The sequence below is a fragment of the Misgurnus anguillicaudatus genome, chromosome 17 (genome assembly GCF_027580225.2).
Source record: "Misgurnus anguillicaudatus chromosome 17, ASM2758022v2, whole genome shotgun sequence".
Classification (NCBI taxonomy): Eukaryota; Metazoa; Chordata; class Actinopteri; order Cypriniformes; family Cobitidae; genus Misgurnus; species Misgurnus anguillicaudatus.
In genome coordinates, this window is record NC_073353.2 from 24,942,055 (window position 1) to 24,962,366 (window position 20,312).

The 20,312-nt window shown below is 36.0% G+C and overlaps 1 protein-coding gene across 1 annotated transcript; it reads right to left on the minus strand.

Moving 5' to 3' along the window:
• Positions 1-5,717: 5,717 nt before the first annotated feature.
• impg2a (interphotoreceptor matrix proteoglycan 2a) lies at positions 5,718-19,993 on the minus strand. Its single transcript, XM_073854791.1, has 20 exons — positions 19,595-19,993; positions 19,286-19,510; positions 17,395-17,561; positions 17,220-17,245; positions 17,071-17,097; positions 16,897-16,954; positions 16,598-16,783; positions 16,167-16,328; positions 15,851-15,909; positions 14,532-14,552; positions 13,179-13,369; positions 13,048-13,097; positions 12,795-12,960; positions 11,707-12,713; positions 11,178-11,397; positions 10,543-10,753; positions 10,278-10,466; positions 7,025-7,226; positions 6,794-6,873; positions 5,718-6,702 (listed from the first exon to the last, which is right to left on the minus strand). The coding sequence occupies exons 1-20, from the start codon at positions 19,671-19,673 to the stop codon at positions 6,639-6,641; spliced, it is 3,390 nt and encodes a 1,129-aa protein (XP_073710892.1). The 5' UTR covers positions 19,674-19,993; the 3' UTR covers positions 5,718-6,638.
• Between the last annotated feature and the right edge of the window lie 319 nt (positions 19,994-20,312).

The window sequence follows — 20,312 nt, forward strand, 5'->3', positions numbered from 1 at the left end:
TCCAAATCCCTAGATTCAGTTTTAGTCCAGTGTGTTTTGTTAGAAATGCTTGTACACATTAATAATCAAAATCTTTCATATGTGTTTAATAAAAAAAAAAAAATGTATTCATGCAAGATTTCTTGTTAGCATTTTAAAACAATGCACATTAGGTCCAATGTTTGCATATTTAGGGAATGATTTATGTATTTTGATGTGTTTATCTGTGGAGTCTGATCATGCCTTAGTTTTTAAACAAATTGGAAAATCTTTTGAGTTATTTGTTATAGTTTATCTGACAGCTATTTTGGTTTTACTTTATTCATAATTTTTAATTTCCCTTATAATCTACATCTCTTAAATATATATATATATATATATATATATATATATATATATATATATATATATATCAAATGTAACAAATTAAGGGCTTTTCAGAAAACATGTGTCCATGTTATAATTAGGAAGTATTCTGATTAGTGTCACAGTAATGTACATGTGGCGAAAATGCACATCTATAAGATAATACGTGTTTTAGTTAACATTTTGTTTATAGCTACATTTAAGCAGAGACAGAAAATGTTTTTATGAACGTGATGACAGGGCCCCCTCACAAAGTTGCTTAGGGCCCCCAGAAGGCCAGGATCGGCTCTGTTGATGCTGCTCGTAAAAGTCGGATGAAATGCTGAAGCCAGACTGAAGTCGCATGGCAATATATCAGATATGTATCTGATTAAGGACCAGGAAGTGATCTGTGTCTGATTTGAAAAAAAAGGATTTTAGTTGGTTTGACTGTCAAGAAGATATGGGTCACATTTGGGCAAAAAAGTCGAATTTTGGGCCACTTTTGCCTGCAGTGTGAACGTAGCTTATGTGAATGGAGAAAAAACTGAATTATAAACAGTCATGCACCAATAACAAAACCAAACCGTGAGCAGCTGAATAAAACAAAGATGTTGACAAAGTGTTTGCACAAACCAATTACATTTTGATCAAGAGAAGCAGGAACTGTCAGGATGTACTATTTTGAACTGATTCATTTTGCTTATGTTTTTACATGCAACAAACTTTAGTCCACTAAATAGTGCACTAAATGTGATAGTGACTCTATACAGACAGTACATGCACAAGAAATGACCTTGGGAGAAGATGGCAAAAAGGTAATTCTGGGAAATGTATCAAAAATCATCTAAATTCAAATGACAATTGTTTTGATATTTTATCTAATGCAATGACATTCACACAGTTTTAGTTGTGGTCTCTCTGTCCAGTATGTAACGATGAGCCAAGTACTTTTCTGCTGCCGAATAGCTGCATCTGGTTTTAAATTACCTGATACTAACTCACCAAAATCTCCACACATTGTTTCAAGGCTGGCGTAACTCTGCTGTTGGCAGTGGCCAGATGTTTAGGAATGAATCCTTAAGATGTCAAGGAAACATGGATCACCTCTCACTTTCTCTTTCTCTGGTTTCTGTCTTCCCTGTCTTTGTTTTATGTGCCAGTCTCCAAAGCCGATGTGCAAGACTGAAGACTCAAAAAGAACAGCAATCAAGTCAAAGTTGAAATGATGCCTGATTGCATTGATCTCTATTGAATCACGGAAAATCTAAATGGGAGTAATGGAAGCGAGACAAAGCTTTCTATTAATTGAGGGTACGGTTAATGTGAAGGATTGTATGTGCCAAATGTGTAAAAGTCCTGAATCTATAAATTTTCTAGATACTTTTCGGATTTCTGGAAATCTATTTCTGGTACATATCATTCAACCGTAATCAAGCAGTTCCTCTATAAAACTGAGACTCGGCAGGTCAGATATGACATTAGCAAATGACATCATGAATAAGATTAAAGCACAAATCTCTGTTTTATGTGACGGACGAGTGCTGATGACTGCGTGCGTTTTGTTCTGCAGCTGCGATTGGCTCGGAGAGCGAGTTGCGTTGAACCAAACGAACTTTGCGCACATGTTTCTGCAGAAAAGTTGGGTCAAAATGAAAACGAAAATATAAACAGACATGCATACCAATAACAGCAAACCAAACAAATGAATCAAACTATGAGCAGATGAAGCAAGACAAAGGTGTTGACAATATTTGTTTGCTCGAAGCAACTGTGACAGGAAGAACATAAAGTACATAAATCCTTAATACGCGAGAACGTGCCGGGACGCACAAGGATGAAATTGATTTGGTCATTTGTGGCCGTAGGTCCACCATGCGGCTGGAGTACATCTGTTATCAGTGGTGTGAAATGTTGTGAGCGTTTTTGTGCTCGAGCCTCTTCACAGGAAGAAAAAGTGAGTAAGAGCAGCTGTTGGCAACACATGTGTGTGAGGATTCAGATGAATTCTCCTCGGGAGGGTAATTCATTATTCAGAACGCCAGAAACGTCAAAGCGTGCACTGTCATTAGGACTGTAATTTAAAAACATTGTACAAACATGCCCTTAAGCGGAACGTTTATCAAATTTATGACTAAATACGGACTTATACCACAAAACTCCTTTTTCTGTGGCTTTTCGGCTACTTTTAACCATACAGTAGGTTATATTGTCTCAATCATAATGCTTTGATATACCACAGTTAATTCTGATCCTCTGATGACTCTGATTGGCTGAGCTGTGATGACATCATTGATATGTTTTACTATTTGTATCACTCTGCTCATCTATTATGTCTGCTTGTCTATGTCAGTCCACATCAGAGTATATAAACACTGTGGAGCAGATCTTTTAAAAAGTTCTCATTCTCTAGTCAAAATAGTTATCGGGAATCCAAAAATGTAAAAGCCAAAATGGAGAGATTCTGATCCTCTGGCATTAAATTGTCAAACAAATGTGAGAAAGAAAACCACAATTTTGGCTGCAATTAAATACAAGTAGACCAAGCAAATGTTATTGTAGTGTTACATAACATGCTTGCAAGTCAACAACAGACTTTCATACTTACAATGTAAAAAGAAATGCAGTTCATGAAGTTAAAACAACTTTGTTTTGCAATTCAATTCAATGTAACATTTTAAGTTTTGAACTAGGAATAGCTGACATAACTTATAAAAACAAGTTGAAATTGTTAAAGTTAAAGAAGCATACAAATATATGTTGATTTGACACGAATGCTGCATATTTTTACAGTGTACATTCATACTTAAAAATGAACTCAAAATCTTGACCCATACAGCAAAAAATAAATTTCTTTGGCCAAAAATATGTTTTAAATATATGCAAGATACATTATGTAGAAATTAAAGCTTATTTAAATATATTTTTAAATTTTGAAAATATATTTAGTTTTAACCTTTATATATTAACAGATAGTTCAAAATGTATTTCACCCATATTAAAATATATTTTTCCTGGCCAAAATATAAAAGTTTGTATAAAACGTATAATATTTAAGTATAAAATTTATTAGTATGTATAAAATATAAAATATAAAAATAAATATATAATATTTGTGCATTTATACAGATGTGTATACATTTAATTTAATATTTTTAAACCTCTAAAAGTTTGTGTTATGTAATATTCACTTTCATCAAATCATTTTTATTTTCTTCTTATGCAACGTGAATATAAATGCTTTAAAATATATTTATTAACATAATTTTAAACATTTTTCAAAATATACAAAAACATTTATTTTGAAATTTATTTTAAATTATTGGGGAGACAGGACTAGCACACATAAAATATACTCTTTAGAAAACAAAATAACAGTGGGTCTACTTTAAACATTATATTTATATAGTTAACATTATAAAAACCTAAGCAACATGTTTGAGAAACATACATTTAAAGCTTCAAGTACAATTCAACATCAGCAAAACACCATGAACACGCTTTGCAATATTCAAAACACACGCACTGCCCCCTACAGGTTAGACTGATGTGCAACTGTAATAAGTTATAGGAAGGGTTAAAATGATACAAATACTGTGTACAAGGGCTTCACATAAAATGTATATAATGAGGGTTTAATACATGTGCTGCAGAAATAACATATTTCACATCTACTCATATGTCTGCTTATCTATGTTAGTCTAGATCAGAGTTTATCAGGGGTGGGCATTCCTGGTCTTGGAGGGCCACTGTCCTGCAAAGTTTAGCTCCAAACCTAATCAAACACACCTGATTGTCATTTCCAAGCAATCCTGCAGCCTTTGATTAGGATTTGCAGGTGTGTTTGATTGGGTTGGAGCTGGACTTTGCGGGACGGTGGCCCTCCGGAACCAGGAATGCCCACCCCTGGAGTATATGAACAATGTGGAGCAGATCTTTTGAAAATTCTAGTTAAATAGTTAATAATGTAAAAGCCAGAATGGAGAGATTCTAGACCAGACAAACTTTTGCCCCCCTTCTGCTTTATCAATTAGCTGGTGTCTATCTGTGACGTACAGTACACACAATTTTGGCTGCCCTAGAAAAAGTTAAAAGTGTTTGCCTTGTAATCTGAGCTGTAATCTCTGCTTTGACTAATTGCAGTGAGCTCTTTGTAATCTTAATTTAGCTTTGATGCATGGGAATCCAACCAGACATCACAGGCATCACTTAACACCCCCATACAGTATATACCATTCACTCACCATCTGTAAAAAAAGTCTAAAAGTGTTCAGTATCAAAATGTTTTATTTTAAATTTTTCTCACACATTCATAAAATAACAGTTCGTCTAATATACATATACATTTTTCAATCTATAAATTAAAGTGCAAATGTCCTATGTTTGTTCCATACAATTAAAATAAATAGAGTTAAGGGCTCCAATAATAAAATGCACAATAAATGTCCATATTTTTACTATGAATATATAAAAAGAACAGGCATTTAACAGGCATGTTCCACAGAAAATAAATAAACAACATAGAAAGGAAATGACATCATTTCAGTTTTAGGGTAACCTCTGTAACTGATCAAATTAGAAATTCTGTCAATATAGCTGTAAAAAATAAAACTATCTAAACAAAGTGGTGTCTGAACTATCCTTTAACTTTCAAATGTAAGATTTTAAAATTGTAGCTGCAGTATGAGAAAAAGGACAAAAAAGGAACCTGTTATAAAATAATGAATGGGAGTAATCACAAGGAAATAAAAATATGGCAAAAAAAAATTGTAGTATAATTTTGATGAAGTATAATCTTAATAAAATCAAAAAGATTTTTGGTAACACTTTACTTAAAGGGGCGTTCATTAAACTGACACATTAGTAATCATGACATGGCACATGCTGTGAACACGAAGGAGATTTTATGCACATTTATGAAAGTGTCATTTGTTCAATTATGTCATCTTTAATACAAAGATGACTTTTACCAGTGATACAAATTGAATTTGTCATTAAAATGTCATTATGTGTTAATACTCTGTCATATAGTTTTATAAGAGCGTAATGAATATTTTTCTTGACCTCAACTACAGTGGTACAAATATAATTTGTCATTAAAATGTCACTAAGTGTTAATACTCTGTCAAATAGTTTTATAACAACATCAACAAACAAAGTTTTTTTTAAGTTTCCTCCATGTGTTTAACAAATAAAATAAATCATTCAATACTAATAATAATAATAATAATAATAATAATAATCATACTTTGAGTATAATAATGTTTGGAGACCGATTTACCTAAAATTAAATGAAAACAGTACAATAATGGGTTAAACCATGCAGTGTTGAGTCCATATCACATTAAATAAAATGTATTAAATGTTTTGTCCGTTTTTTATGTATCGTTAAGTATAATATGTCTGTTGCATTTTGTTAAGGTATTTCAAATGATTTGACATAGTATTAACACTAAATGACATTTAAATGACAGTTTAAAGTAATGTTAACCCATAAAGCTAGGTAGTTTCTTAAGTTTGATAATGATTCTGCCATGTCATGCTTATGACAGATTTATGACAAGTTATGATGTATTGGTTTATATCAAGTTGTCATAACAAAGACAATTCAAACAATGTCATCTTTGCATTAAAAATGACATAACTGAACAAATGACACTTAATGACAGTTGTCACAAAATCTCCCTCGCGCTCACAACACGCGCCATGTCATGACTATGAAGGTGTCATGTCATTCTTATGAACCCCCCTCTTCAAGTAAATTGTTACCAGATTGTTTTGTCCACTGCCTCATAGAAAAAAAGCTGCCGAGGAAATTGCCAAAGTCAAGTAAATTCTCTTTAAATGTAAAATTGACAAAACCCATTCCCTAAAGGGCAGGAGTAAGAAGAATAAACATTATATAACAACAACAACAATAATAATAGTGATTCAAGTAATTTCCAGAAAGTGGGTGGGCCATGTGTTTGGGCAGGCCTTTATCTCCAAACACTAAAGGCTGATTGGCTCAGAGCTTGGGCCACAGCCATGAAAAAAACAGACTAGAAGGCACTAACAGTTTAACCAAAAACAAGAATACAATGACCCAAAGGGAAAACATTTACCCAATTAAACAAAGGAAGCGCAAACAAAATCAAAGATAGTACTAAAGGAATATAATCTATTCATATAATTTCTTTTATGACAGGTCAGTAGATCATTTTATTTTGCATTAGCACGAAAACAAAGAAAGAGATTGAATAGAGTTTCAACTATTTGCAACAGGAAACAAAAAACATGTTTATTTTTATGCAATTCTCAGAAAAGTCTTGGCTTTAGCTTGTGGCACTCAGTTGTGCTGTCTGTGTGGAGGAACTTTCTCTTTGATTGTCAATAGCTCTAATCAAATAAAAACAACACAAGGAGTTGTGAGCGGTAAAAACACCCAAAAGTACTATAGGTCAAACAAATCACTTTCAATAACACTCACGTTTGATGATGCCGCACAAAGTCTGCAAACTGACGATCTCTGGCGTAGAGTTCAAGAATGCGGATGCGATCTTGAATCTCCTGTGGAATTGGAAGAAAATACCAAAAACATTGTTACACGTTTGCACTGTCACATAAACTTTTACAGCATCTGGTGAGTATGGCCCACCTACATAGGTATACAAAATAATTACAAATAACTTTAGATTTGTGCACAAACACAGACTCATACCTCCTTGGTGAGCTCACTGTTCTCATAAATATGGCGTATCTCTTCACTGCTAAATTCTGTGGAGGCCTCAGCACTGCCACTACTGTGAACGGGGGGGTCAGGGTACCGCCGGTAGTAATGGCTGTAACCTGTCGTTAAATCACTCTCGAACATCGGGTTATACTTGGTGGCCCTGTCTAGAAATGGAAAACTATCATCTCTTCTACATACATACAAAAAAACACACATAAAAAGCTTGGTTACAACAGCCATTGTTACATGAAGAACCCCCTGGCACAAGTATGCAATGAATGCACATCTTATATGGTAATGATGCATTTACATGTATTATGTATTTGACAGATGCTTTTATGCAAAGTGACTTACAGTGCATTAAAGATACAGTATACATTATCAGTATGTATGTTCCCTCAAACCCATGATATTTGCTGAACAGAACTTAAAGTGCCCATATTATGAAAAACTCACTTTTTCTGGGTTTTGGGGTGTTATTTTGTGTCTCTGATGCTCCCACACGCATACAAACTTGGAAAAAAATCTATCCATGCTGTTTTGAGTGAGATACAGGTTTCTGAATGTTCTCTGCCTGGAGTCTCAAATTGTGCGAGTTCAAACTCAGCTCCGTTGTTACGTAACTAGCTGTTTCGCCACATTCAGTTTGAATTTTCCCGCCCACCACCCCACTCGCAGGTCTCCACCCACCAGGGAGCTAGAGAGAGCACAGAGCAGTCAGTCACTTCGCTGATACCCTGCTGTTATCATGTCTCACTGAAATAACAGCGCTAGTTGGATATTATGGATTATACTCCCGCCTACTTTTAAAAACAAAGTTTTTACGCGTGTTTATTGGAACCTGGAGTAATCTTATATACAGTGTGTTACGACGCAAATAGTCATCAGATTGTAGGCGATAAGACGTTCATGCGAAATCTGATGTAAACAACAGACTATGTATCTATGTATCTATCGCACATGACGTTAGTAGTGGGGTGTGATCAAAGGAGCAGCAGCTCATAAATATGTAATGACTAGCTCAAAACGGCACAATCTGAACTGCACTGAAAGAGAGGCTCCTAGAGATGGGTAACAATCTTTTCCTACAAGCTATTTCGAGCAAACAACTTTTGAAACATGCTTTATGGAACTCATACACCTATTTAACTTGTGGAAAAGCAGTCATAAGATGGGCACTTTAAAGCATGCAGGGTCTTTGTGATGTACAGTCATATATGGGTGCTTTTACCAAAAAAACTGTGGCTAAGTCTATACTTTAGGGGGTTGGTTTTTCCGGACAGGGATTAGTTTAAGCCAGGACTAGAGTTTAGTTTAATTAGGAAATATAACTAGTTTTAACAAACATGCCTTACTAAAAACATTACTTATGTGCATTTCGAGGGAAAACAAAAGGCACTGATGTATTTAAAGATATGTCAGTGCTAGTTGTTTTCAGTTTGGACAGCTCTAACATTTATTTTAGTCTAATCCCTGTCTGAGAAACCGTCCCTAGGTGTATAGTATTGAAAATTCACCCATTTTTATCATCTCAACTCTTTCCCAGCCAGAATTTTTTCAAAAAGTTGCTAGCCAGTACCAGCATTTTTTTCACAAAAGTTTAATGCCTTCCAGAAAATATCTTCTTATATAAGCAAACAATATTTTAAAGGAAAGAAAAGACCCTCTGCTTTTAAACAAAAAGAAACTGTTTCATCCTATCTTTATTTGTTCTCTTTTATCACCTTTCAAATATGGGTAGGTTTCTTCAGAAATATAAAATTTTGAACAAAAAGCTGAGATAACTGCATTTTTTAACTGCATGTAAGGGACTTTTGTTAGAGATCAGAACAATGATCAAAAGATACACAGAGCATTTACTGTTTTTGGATCCGTATATGCTGTGTTTTTTTATAACATGGGTAAGAGTGCCACCTAGTGCATAATAGCGGAAATAAGGATTGCCGTAAAACTCATCATTGGTAAAGAGAAAAAAAGAGATTGAATAATGTTTGAAATAGTTGTAACACTTAATTGATGAGATGACTCGTCATTGGCAGGGAAAGAGTTAAAGTACGGTGGCCCTGAAGTGCAAACCACAACAACAAATTACTAAACAACAACAACAAATTAAAAAACAACAACAAATTAAAAAAACACTACAACAAATTAAAAAACACTACAACAAATTAAAAAAACACTACAGCAAATTAAAAAACAACAACAAATAAAAAAAAACACTACAGCAAATTAAAAACCACTACAGCAAATTAAAAAACACTACAACAAAATAAAAAACAAATAGAAAATAAAAAACACTACAGCAAGTTAAAAAAAACACTACAGCAAATTAAAAAACACAACAACAAATTAAAAAAACACTACAACAAAATAAAAAACCATAACAAAATAAAAAACACAACAGCAAGTTAAAAAAACACTACAACAAAATAAAAAACACTACAACAAAATAAAAAACACTACAACAAATTAAAAAAGACAACAACAAATTAAAAACACAACTACAAATTAAAAAACACAACTAGATTACCCTACCGAAAGAGGTAGGTACCAGTGGGCAACATGAGACATCGCTGATTGGACGAATTTGCTGTAGTGTTTTTTATTTGTTGTTGTTTTTTAATTTGTTGTGGTGTTTTTTAATTTGTTGTGGTGTTTTTTAATTTGTTGTTGTTGTTTAGTAATTTTTTGTTGTGGTTTGCACTTCAGGGCCACCGTATTAAAGGGATTGTTTAACCCAAAATGAAAATGAGCCCATGATTTACTCATCCCCAAGCCATCCGAGATACATATGTCCATCATCTTTCAGACAAACACATTTTCTGTTATTTTAGATAATGTCCTTGCTCGTCTAAGCTTTATAACGGTTGAAAATGGGGTCCAATTCCTTTAAGACGCAAGAATTTGCATCCATCCTTCACAAAAGTAATCCACACGGCTCCAGGGAAATAAATAAAGGCCATCTGAAGGTAATCAATGTGATTTTGTAATTTTGTTTTGTTGAGAAATATCCATATTTAAAACTTTACATGTTGAACTTTACAGTAAAACTTTGAATGATGGTTGCACATTCTTTGGGCTTGAAGGAAGTAGACCCCATTTTCAACTGTTATAAAGCTTGAAAGATCTGTTCATCTGAAAGAAGATGGACGTATGTATAACGAATGGCTTGTGTGTGAGTAAATCACGCCTTTTTTATTTTTGAACTATCACTTTAATAGTGCCATATTGTTTGACTTACCGTATTGGTTCCTCCAGTTCATCCTTGTCGTACTGATCTCTCAGAGTTCTTGCTAAGAAGAAGATAACTCCTGATGCCACCAGCAAGAAACCAGCAACAGATGCTATGGCAATGCCAACAACGAGTGGCTCGGATACGTATTCTTCACAATGTTCCCCCCTGTACCACCAGTTCTCTCCCACACGACATCTGCAGAGCACACACACATATAAACTTATGTCACATAAGTCTAAAAAACACCAAATAATCATATAATCAAACACACCTGCAGATGGCTCCTTGATCTGGAATGATGTCACATTTCCCATCATTTAAGCAAAAGTCAAGCTGAAGTTCACAGATGCTCTGGCAGGGAAGCCCATCCACACTGAAGTATCCAGCACTACACACACATTCTGCTTCACCTGTCCAGCGGTTCACAGTACATTCTGCATACTCATTACATGCCTGAAACTTGCATGGGTCTGCATTTTCACCTAAAACAACACATTAGTCATGGTATAAAGGTAAAACTCAAGGTTGTTTTATTTGTTGGTTAATTGGTCCATTGTAGCTGAAGTTCCTAAAGTTCGAAGTATAGTCCACTTTTTACACGTACGCGAGGGTCAGGGTACAGTGCACGTTACGAAATTTTTGTCATCAGAAGAGTGCGTGCGTACTGTAAACTTTGTGTACATTGTCGCACATGTGCGTACAGCAGAATTTAGTATGTAGCCCAGGAGCTACATACTACAATGCATTGCATTTTGTCGAAATGCGTATACGTCGAACGTCTGTGTATGCGAACGAGTCAAATAAAGTATACTTTGCAAGGCTGTACATTCGACCATGCGCATACGTTAGCATACACGTAAAAAACAGACTATACTTCAGGCGTAAGGCTCTCTGAACTTGTCTTACCTGATTCTACATCCAAAGAATATTTGTCAATGGCGAGGTTCATGGTCTGGTAAGCAGTGTTGCAGAAGTCCTCTAAAATGAGGTAAACAGCAGTTGTGACTCCTGAAGGAACAGGTTTTGCAAACTTCATACGACTGTTCACAACAATACTTCCATTTCTGAAGTTCAGGATCTCCAGGTTCTCTAAGTTTCTGAGGTTTGACTGAAGATATGGCACCAGCTGAGGAACAAGATCATTAATAGTTATGTTGTATAATTCGGTTACATACCTGAAATGAATAGGCTTTATGCCAAGCTGCACCACCTCCTGAACTTCAGCCAGCTCCCCGTTTACTGTCCGCCATCACCGGACAAACTGATTAATCCAGGTGTGCCTGTCCTCAGTAGTCACAACAACAATAATCAGACACACCTGGATTAATCAGTTTGTCCAATAATGGCAGACAGGAAACAAGGAGCCGGCCGAAGTCCAGGAAGCAGTGCAGCCGGGCATAAAGCCCATGAATGGATGTTGGGGAGCAAACACTACCAGTTCGATAAAGCGCTGCTCCAAGGCTTTGTACTCTGGAGAGCTCTTATTGAACAGATCCTCAGAGAACATCATGTTGGTAACACGAAGACTGAAGAAAACCATCAAAGCTCGCCCCGGGTTTGTTGGCAGGGCAATGCTTGAAATATCATCGCCTTTAATGACACCAGGAATGCCACTACCATCTTCCTCCTCATAATGTATCACATTATAATCCAGGGATGTGCTCACGACTCCTGAATTGACAGTAGGCATTAACTCAACATTTACTGGGGTCATCATAGTGATGACGGTGAATTGTGAATCTTTCTCTGGTGAAAGAGATGTTGGGTAGATGGGGCCTGCTGGTTTAACATTGACCAACAGAATCTCATCCTTTGTTAGATCTTCCTTTGAAAACTGTGTAGGTGAAACATCTACAAAATCGTTTTCTTTCTTTTCATCAACATCTCCTGATTTCTGTTTTGTGATCACAGCTACAGATTCTCCATCCTTTTGTGTTCCTGTAGGAACAACTCCATCCTTGTTGTCTTCCTCTGGACTCTCTTCTTCCTTAGGTAATATGTGGTACACCTCAGATTCTGGAGATGTTTTCGCCTCCTCTTCTTTGAAAAGTGGTGCTGTCGGTGTATCAATACCAACTTGAAGGTCTCCATCTTCTCCAGGTTCATTAGTAACTAATCCAGATACTTCCACAGGCAATATGTGGTCTTCTATTACCTTTGTAATTGTGGTAATGGTGGAGAATTCATACTCCTCTAACAGGGAAGGGTCTACATCCATCAAAACATCTATGCCATCTTCTGTCTTTCCAGATGGCTTTTTTGCTTCAGTAGGAAGGTCAGTCACCCAGTCGTCTGCTGTGCCACCAGATCCAGAGAAAGGGTCAAAATCAGCCATTTTAATGTCACTGTCTTGTTTGGCATCAATAAAGGGATCATCAGCTACACCATTTATAGTAGCAGTGCTGGGGGTTGACAAAGACACAAAGCCCTTGTCTTCAATGTCTGAAATGAAGAACATACAACCATCTTTACTTATCATCACTATTTTAGTGTATATCCTTGAACATACTGTACTGTTCTTACCCTCTTGGAAGCTACCGTTGGGATCATCAGTGATGGGTGGTGCCTCCACATCTATAGTTATGACTTCATGCTTTCCCATAAATTCCTGTTCTAGTCCCAATGTAGGATGAATGGTGAAGACCTCCTGGTCCACCTCTCCAGACAAAGTGGGTGTTTTTTCAACAATCTGAATATTAGATTAACAGAATAAAGAGTTGATTCTAGTTGATATACTGCATGCTTCATTGTCAGCTTGACAGAAATATAAATTCACCTTGCGCCCAGGGTCTGTTGCAGAATTGGCTTCCTCTGTAGATGTTTCCTCTAAAAACAATCAAACATTAATTCATTCCATACTGAAATACACCATAGACCAGTGTAAATTACATACAGGCAGAGTAGTACCATTGAAGGCATTAGTGATGTAAGAGTGGGGGTTTATCATGGTGTACTGGACGGTGGGTCTTGGAGAGTCACCATAGGTGCCCTCTACCATGTTTGACTGGATGTTAATAAAGTCCAGTGTCTCACTGCTGATCTCCTCACTGCTGGTCTGGAGGAACACAACATATTCCACCAGCACTGATTTTTCACCACTGCAGTGAGAAAATAACACATTAATATGTGATCGCACACTCTAAAAACAGTGTTAAAACATCTCTGTGTTGTTATTGGTACAACACAGTTTGTGTACTTTTTGTTATCCCTTTGATTTATTTGAACACAAATGACACATGGGGCAGTTTCCCAGAGCTTAAGTTTAAGATGTTCTTTAAAGGAACAGTTATGTAAAAAAATTATATCAATTAATCATACAATGGCCCTTATATGTCACTAGACATTAAGAAATCATTTTTATTTCAAATACTTCTATCACTGACAACAGTGGTCTGGCCAGAATATTGTCATTTAAACTCATGGAGTTGCAGCCCTCAACTGATGTTTATGTTGACATGTTTTGTATTGGCCACCAGTTGTGTGATTGCAGTACCAGTTTTAGCCACAAGTTTTGTGATTGCAATACCAGTTTTGGCCACAATCCTACATACTGTTCCTTTCAGTTTAATTACTTTACAAACAAACATCTTGGTAATATAACCACAAAAACTGCAGCTATAATGAGCAACATTCAGAGCTCTGAACAATCTTACTATATACGCAAAAAAACTGCATTTTAGCACAACACTGCTTATTTAGAGCGCAGACCCAAAGATTGTGGCAGTTGTTGTATAGTTTCTTTCTTTTTAATCCATTTTCGAATGTCCATGGTAAAAATAAGTTAATGCAATTTACAACCTTAAAATTATGTAATGTTCGTAGCCTTCGTGTTTGCTTTCTGTAGTGCAAGAAATTTTACATAATGTTATTATGGTGGGGGAACACGCTTAGTCAAGTGACCAATCAAAATTCGACCTTGCCTCACAGACCATCCTTAACTAAAATATTGCTATTTTAGCTTATTATTCACTCTAGGAAGACAATACACTAGGCAAATGTGATTTTTAAATAGCACATTTTATCATTAAAATCCCATTCAACATTAATGGTGATCTGAGGGGGAGGGATAGTGCGGTGCCCCTGTGGCGTCGGCCCTGCCCTGATCTATACCCTGTCTAGAAAACTGCCCCATTATGTGTTAAATAGCATGACACAAACAATGAGTAAAAAGTAACACATTCTTTTAAATCCATGTACAAATTGTAACTCACATATTATCTCACTCTGTAACCTGTATTAAGTAAAAAAAAATCAACTTACCTTATGAGATCCTCGTGTGGCCTACAGGGAGAAAATGAAATGCAGCTTATGAGTCCAAATACAAGTACACTTTGAGAGCACTTTATAGTACATTCAGTGCTCATTCATTCATTCATTTGCATTTAACATTTTACAGAGTACTATAGATATTGGCTGTTCAAACTGTACCATTTAATATATTTATATTCACATGTAAATTCGTAAAAATGTACAGAAAATTTCAGGTGCAAGGTGCAATGTGTAACTTTTAGAATGATCTCTTGACAGAAATGCTATATAAATCTAAATAGGGATTAGACATAGCGAGAGCGCAACTTGCTTTTAAAGGGGATGAGAGCTGTGACTCTCATTGGTTTACTGCACGTTACGCCCAAAATACTCCATTACAATAGGACCAACCCTTTTCGACCATGCGCTCGGCGCACAAACCATTTTTCCCGTCGTTAAATTTGCAAAAGTGGATTCGGACACGCCCATTTAGACGTTGCGCTGTGCGTTTTAGACAATGCGCTTAGATCGTTAAAATAGGGCCCTAGATGAACAAACTGTTCTATAGATTGCGTTTTGTCACTACGTTGTCTCAGACGATGACGTGTTTGTCCTGTGGTGGCTACTGTAGCGTCACTATGTGTTTTGAAAGGGAAGGGTGAGTTGTTGGAAGGATGTTGGTTTCACGATAGATGCCGCTAAAAATCTACATAGTGCACCTTTAATCTTAATTTTCAAATTTTTCTTAAAGAGCACCAATTATCTGATTCCCTATTTTAAATTCCCTTTGGTGCGTAAGTGTGTATTAGTACAGTTTAACGATAAGGTACAAACCCCAAAGTAAACAATGACGCGAGTTATCGTCTCCAACATAAATCTCTTTTCTTGGACTACAACAAACACACGGATTGTTTACAGTTTACTTCATGTGATTGGTGATGTACACAAGACCGACATTATCATAACTCCTGTTAGCAATTGAATCTTTCAAACATGGTAAGGAGCGTCACATTTCCGGCTGACTGAAGTATTCAACGTACAGATTAGCTGACCAATCAGGGATAGTTTTGTACAAAATCTGTGCGTTTTATAAAATAATGTGCTTTTTGAACCATAAACCATGCAAATACATTGTATTATACCAAATGCACAAAATAACATTGTTTTTTAGCAATGAAATAGGTGCTCTTTAAACTTTTCACATTGTAATTATGTATATACATTTATTACATACTGTAGGAGGAGTGTTGTACAAAGTATTTTGCTATACTGTGTATGTTTATGTACATGACATATAAAAGTTACTCAAAAACTAACAATGACTAACATACCTTATATCCAGTACTGATACACTCTTGAATTCAGTTAGTTTCTTTAAAGCAGCTGAAATCTATAAACATAATATATGCACATACTGATTTAAACAGAAATCAATTCAAATTTATTTACAGTATACATTGCTTTATACAGTGCTATAGGAGCTTTAAATTAATTTATAAAGAAAACACAGAAAAAGGAAAATTATTAGATATACAGAAAAGAATATAAATTGTATTAATGCAAATGTTTGTCCCTATAAAAGATTGTAGTCTACTACTACTGTGCATGTTTTTTTATGTAAGAACTAGTAGCATGTATGTGTTGTACCTTCTCTGTGAACTGTTGGGTGAGATTGTGTCGCGCAGTGCTGTTGGGATCAGACAGCTGTTCACTCCACGGCTCTCCTGCCAATAACAACGTCAGCTCCACATTCTGCTCAACCAGAGGACGTGGAGATAAAGGGGCAGGCTCTTCAATCTCATTAGTAATCTACCACAGGAAGAAAAAACAAATTAACATTGGTCAGCAGGTGATCTCGATTCTGACTTTTTCTGTTTAGAATCGTCGGGGCACAAAGATTTGCATAGAATAATGACTAAAGTTTGTAAAGTAAAGATGTTTTATTAATCGGCTCAGCAATATTTTTCCTTTAATCTGTCTATTTGATCAAGATGCTACCATTCTTTAACTAATTTTTTAATTTTTTCATCTTTATCCGTAATCACAATATTATTTGTTTCAGGTTGCCAAACACCAACCTCAGCATCCAGCTCAGTCGTCATGACAACAGATGGTGTTTCCACTGTAACTTCCATCACACTCTGAGTGATGACGTTATCTGGAACTGATGCAGTCACGACCTTATTGGCTTCTGCTGTATTAAAGATTATTTTGTTTGTTGGTGTGCAACCATATTGTACGATAAGTATGTACACATTCCAGTTATTTTAATCTACTTGAACTGCACAACCATTACTAAAAATTAGGATGCATAAAAAGTTTGGCCACAAAAGCTGTTTTTTTGTTGCAACTGTCTAAGGCACAAACAGCAACACACAATCATGGATGACAGACTTGTTGATGCACTGTTTTGGTCTTGGGAAGAATCCTCAGGACTGTAAAAAAAATAGATAATTACAGTAAAATGACACAGTGGCACTAAAGCATCTAAAATAAAAATTGTGCATTAAATCACATAGATAACAAATAATGTTATGAGTACTGTATATACCTGCATAATGAAGTTAAAGATGTTTCACTGAGAGAAAAAATAGACACAAGTAAGACTTAAGACTCATCCAATGTGTATAGATAGGAAACCGACTAGGAAGTGGAATATGTGAAATAAATGGGTTTACTATGTAAAGTGTTTTGTTGCACCTTTTCAGTCGGGTCTGATAAAGTCTCTGCAAAAAATGCGTACAAACAGATTTAAAGCAGTAAGACAGTATTTGTATATGCACATTCTCCATAAACTGAAACTTTATTTAAATTTAAATCATACATTAACACAATAATCACAAATTTGAACAACAGGTCATGATACGTGCCCTACTTTTTGGACAAGTGCTAGGTGTTCCTTCGATTGGCTAAAAGCAGAGCCCATGTCCTGTATGGTTACTGTCCCATCCTGGCATTGACTCATCCAGCTCTGGTACTCTTTCTGATTGGGGAGACGGTCCCAGAAGATTTTAAAGGCTTCCCATATGGTTTCCTGACAAACTGTCATGTACAAAAAATATTGCATAAGTGCAACAAACTACAGAACTGTGAAAACCAACGGTAAGAAAAGGGGTGCACTTTAAAAACAATTGATAAACAACATGAAGTATTATTAAGGAAACAACACAAAGTAGGAAAGATTCAAAAACTTCACATGCACAGCAAAGAAAATGTTAGGTATTATTTTTTTTAACAGGCTCCTCACGTTAAAGAAAAAACAGTGAAGAACAAAACAATACAGTGGTCCCAAAAATGTATCAACAAATAATATATCATTTCCCTTATTTAGAGATTTTCACAAACCATATTGTCTGTAAGCATCTTGTCAAAGTACAGCGTAATCTTAAAAATTGTAATTTTAAATGTCAAATAATGTGAAGTGTTGTCTGCTTGTTAAATTAAAGTCACATCTCAGTTATTTAGACAAAAGCATTGGTCATCTTTCTACAGAAAACGCTCAGTTGGTCCACATGACATTTTTGTTTAATTCTGAACAGACTGAAACCGAGCACTTTGTGTCTCTGTGACACACTTCAACAAGAATGACAGCTTGCCTGTGCTCATATCTTTAATCTCAGCCATGGATATAATAGCTCTGACATCACTGGCCACAATCCAGTTAACAGACTTTTGACTGCAGCAAGCTGCCGTCTAATTTGTCTTTGGAGAAATCATAAGTTAGCTGTGAAAGTTTGTCTTGTTCTTTCCCCTGTAAACGAGACCTCGGAGTGGATCTGACTAATGAACATGAGCCAAATGCTAATGAGATCATGTTGTTGTAACAAACTCTGGAAAACTGTTTGCACTACTTGGCGAGTCTTGATCATGTGGTCTGAGACCTCTCAGGAGCAAACAACTATGGTTTTTGTCTCAGTAACATTACTTGGTCTGGATCTTGGTGTTGGCTTAGACACGAATGCAGTAAATTTCCAATTTGCTACAGGTAATAATTATGTCGACTACGGTTTGGCATTATCTTCCCCATTATAAACAATTTGCAAGAATTCCAGGTCTCCTGGCGGTTGGAGATTGGACATTTTCTCTTTTCAAATGATTCATTTAATAATTGATTTAGACAGTCTGGTGCTCAACATTCTTTGGCTTGGTCTGGAGTTGCACCACTGGTATAAACTCAATAAAACACTGTTTTAAACAGGTTTAGAGTGACCTCTACCCATTCTATGACTGTAGCATTTTATCACACCAGTGGGACGATACACCTCTATTGCTTCCTGCTGGCCATGAGAAGCAAACCAGAGACCGATGGGTTAATAGCCGGACTCCAAAATATGCCACAATATTACACAAATGTTCATTTTGTTTTATTTAATATATTTCTCTTCGCTGAGTTCACTAAAGATGGTACAAAATGTGTTTATTCTTATCAAAGAACATCATGTTCACACAGGGTACTGACCATATGTCTTTGCACAGAGACAACTCCTTCTTTTATTAGAACCTGGCACTTGGGTTGGCCTCTTATAAGCTTCAAATCATTTCATCTCATTCACAAATCAAACACAAACCCTTTTGACCCCACTGCAAAGCAAAAAAGCCAACACAATGCATAAACCTTCTCAATTTTAGAAAGAACACAATGTACAACACCGAATGCCTCATCCAATACGAAAGAAACACGAATAACTATTCTTGCACTTGAATGAAACCTCAGAGTTGATTTTCTTTTATGTTACAATATTGTAATAAATGTCTTAACCTCTCACCTCTGAGCTGGAAGTAATTGAGATGATTTCTAATGACTTGCTGTACAGTTTCTTGACTGCAGAGCCGTACTCCACTGGAAAGGAGAACATTGCGCTTCTTTCTTGGCAAGAGCCCTCGATCTCCATGCTTTTCCGTAAGCATTTGAAACAAGCGTGAAATTTCATCATTTCGTGAGTGTTTATCTGAATTTCGAAGCGTGGGAAACCAATTCCAGTCAACCTCCTCTGAAATACCAATATACATGAACAGCACTTACTGATACCATCACACTCATCCCACATAAAAAATACTTTAACAATGATCCATACCTGTAGCAATATCCAGTGGGGTTATAACAGATATACAGCCCAAAAAACAGACGCTGTACATCCATATGAGCTGCCACATATCGAGAGGTACTTCCTGTGGCTTGAGGCACAAGCTGTTGTGTGATAGCCAGCGCTTCACTTTGGAAAATGTGGTTTAGATACCCCCCAAACTTTTACATACCTGTGCATACCTGTTACAAGCTATCTGGTGACAGTATGAGTCCAGTGTATTGTTATGGATTAAGGGCTATCCAGCCAGATCATCAAAGTTAGGCACAGGTAACCCAGGGGCTCGGACTCCTGTTAATGCAGGTAAACAGATGGAAAGGGATTTCTCTCTCTCTCTAATCTTGTTTAGTAATCTTGTAGAGCAGCTCATCAAGAAGTAACTGGAGGTAACGATAATGTAGAAGGAAAAGAATGGCCAAAACAAGAAAACAAACAGGATCACAAAATTACTGGAAAAGGGGATACTTTGGTGATTACATAATCGCTTCTCAGCTGAACTTGGGAAAAGGGTCAATGACAAAATAAGCTCCTAAAATTTATTTTTTATTTATTAAACAATATTTCAGTAAATTTTAATGTTTTTTCACAATATTTTTAATCCATATTCAGAAAAATGTCAGGTGGTACAACCAATCACTGCCTATTTGCCAGATACATTTAATGCATTCCCTAGGTCATGCAGGTTGTTTATTTTGTTTGATAGTGGTAT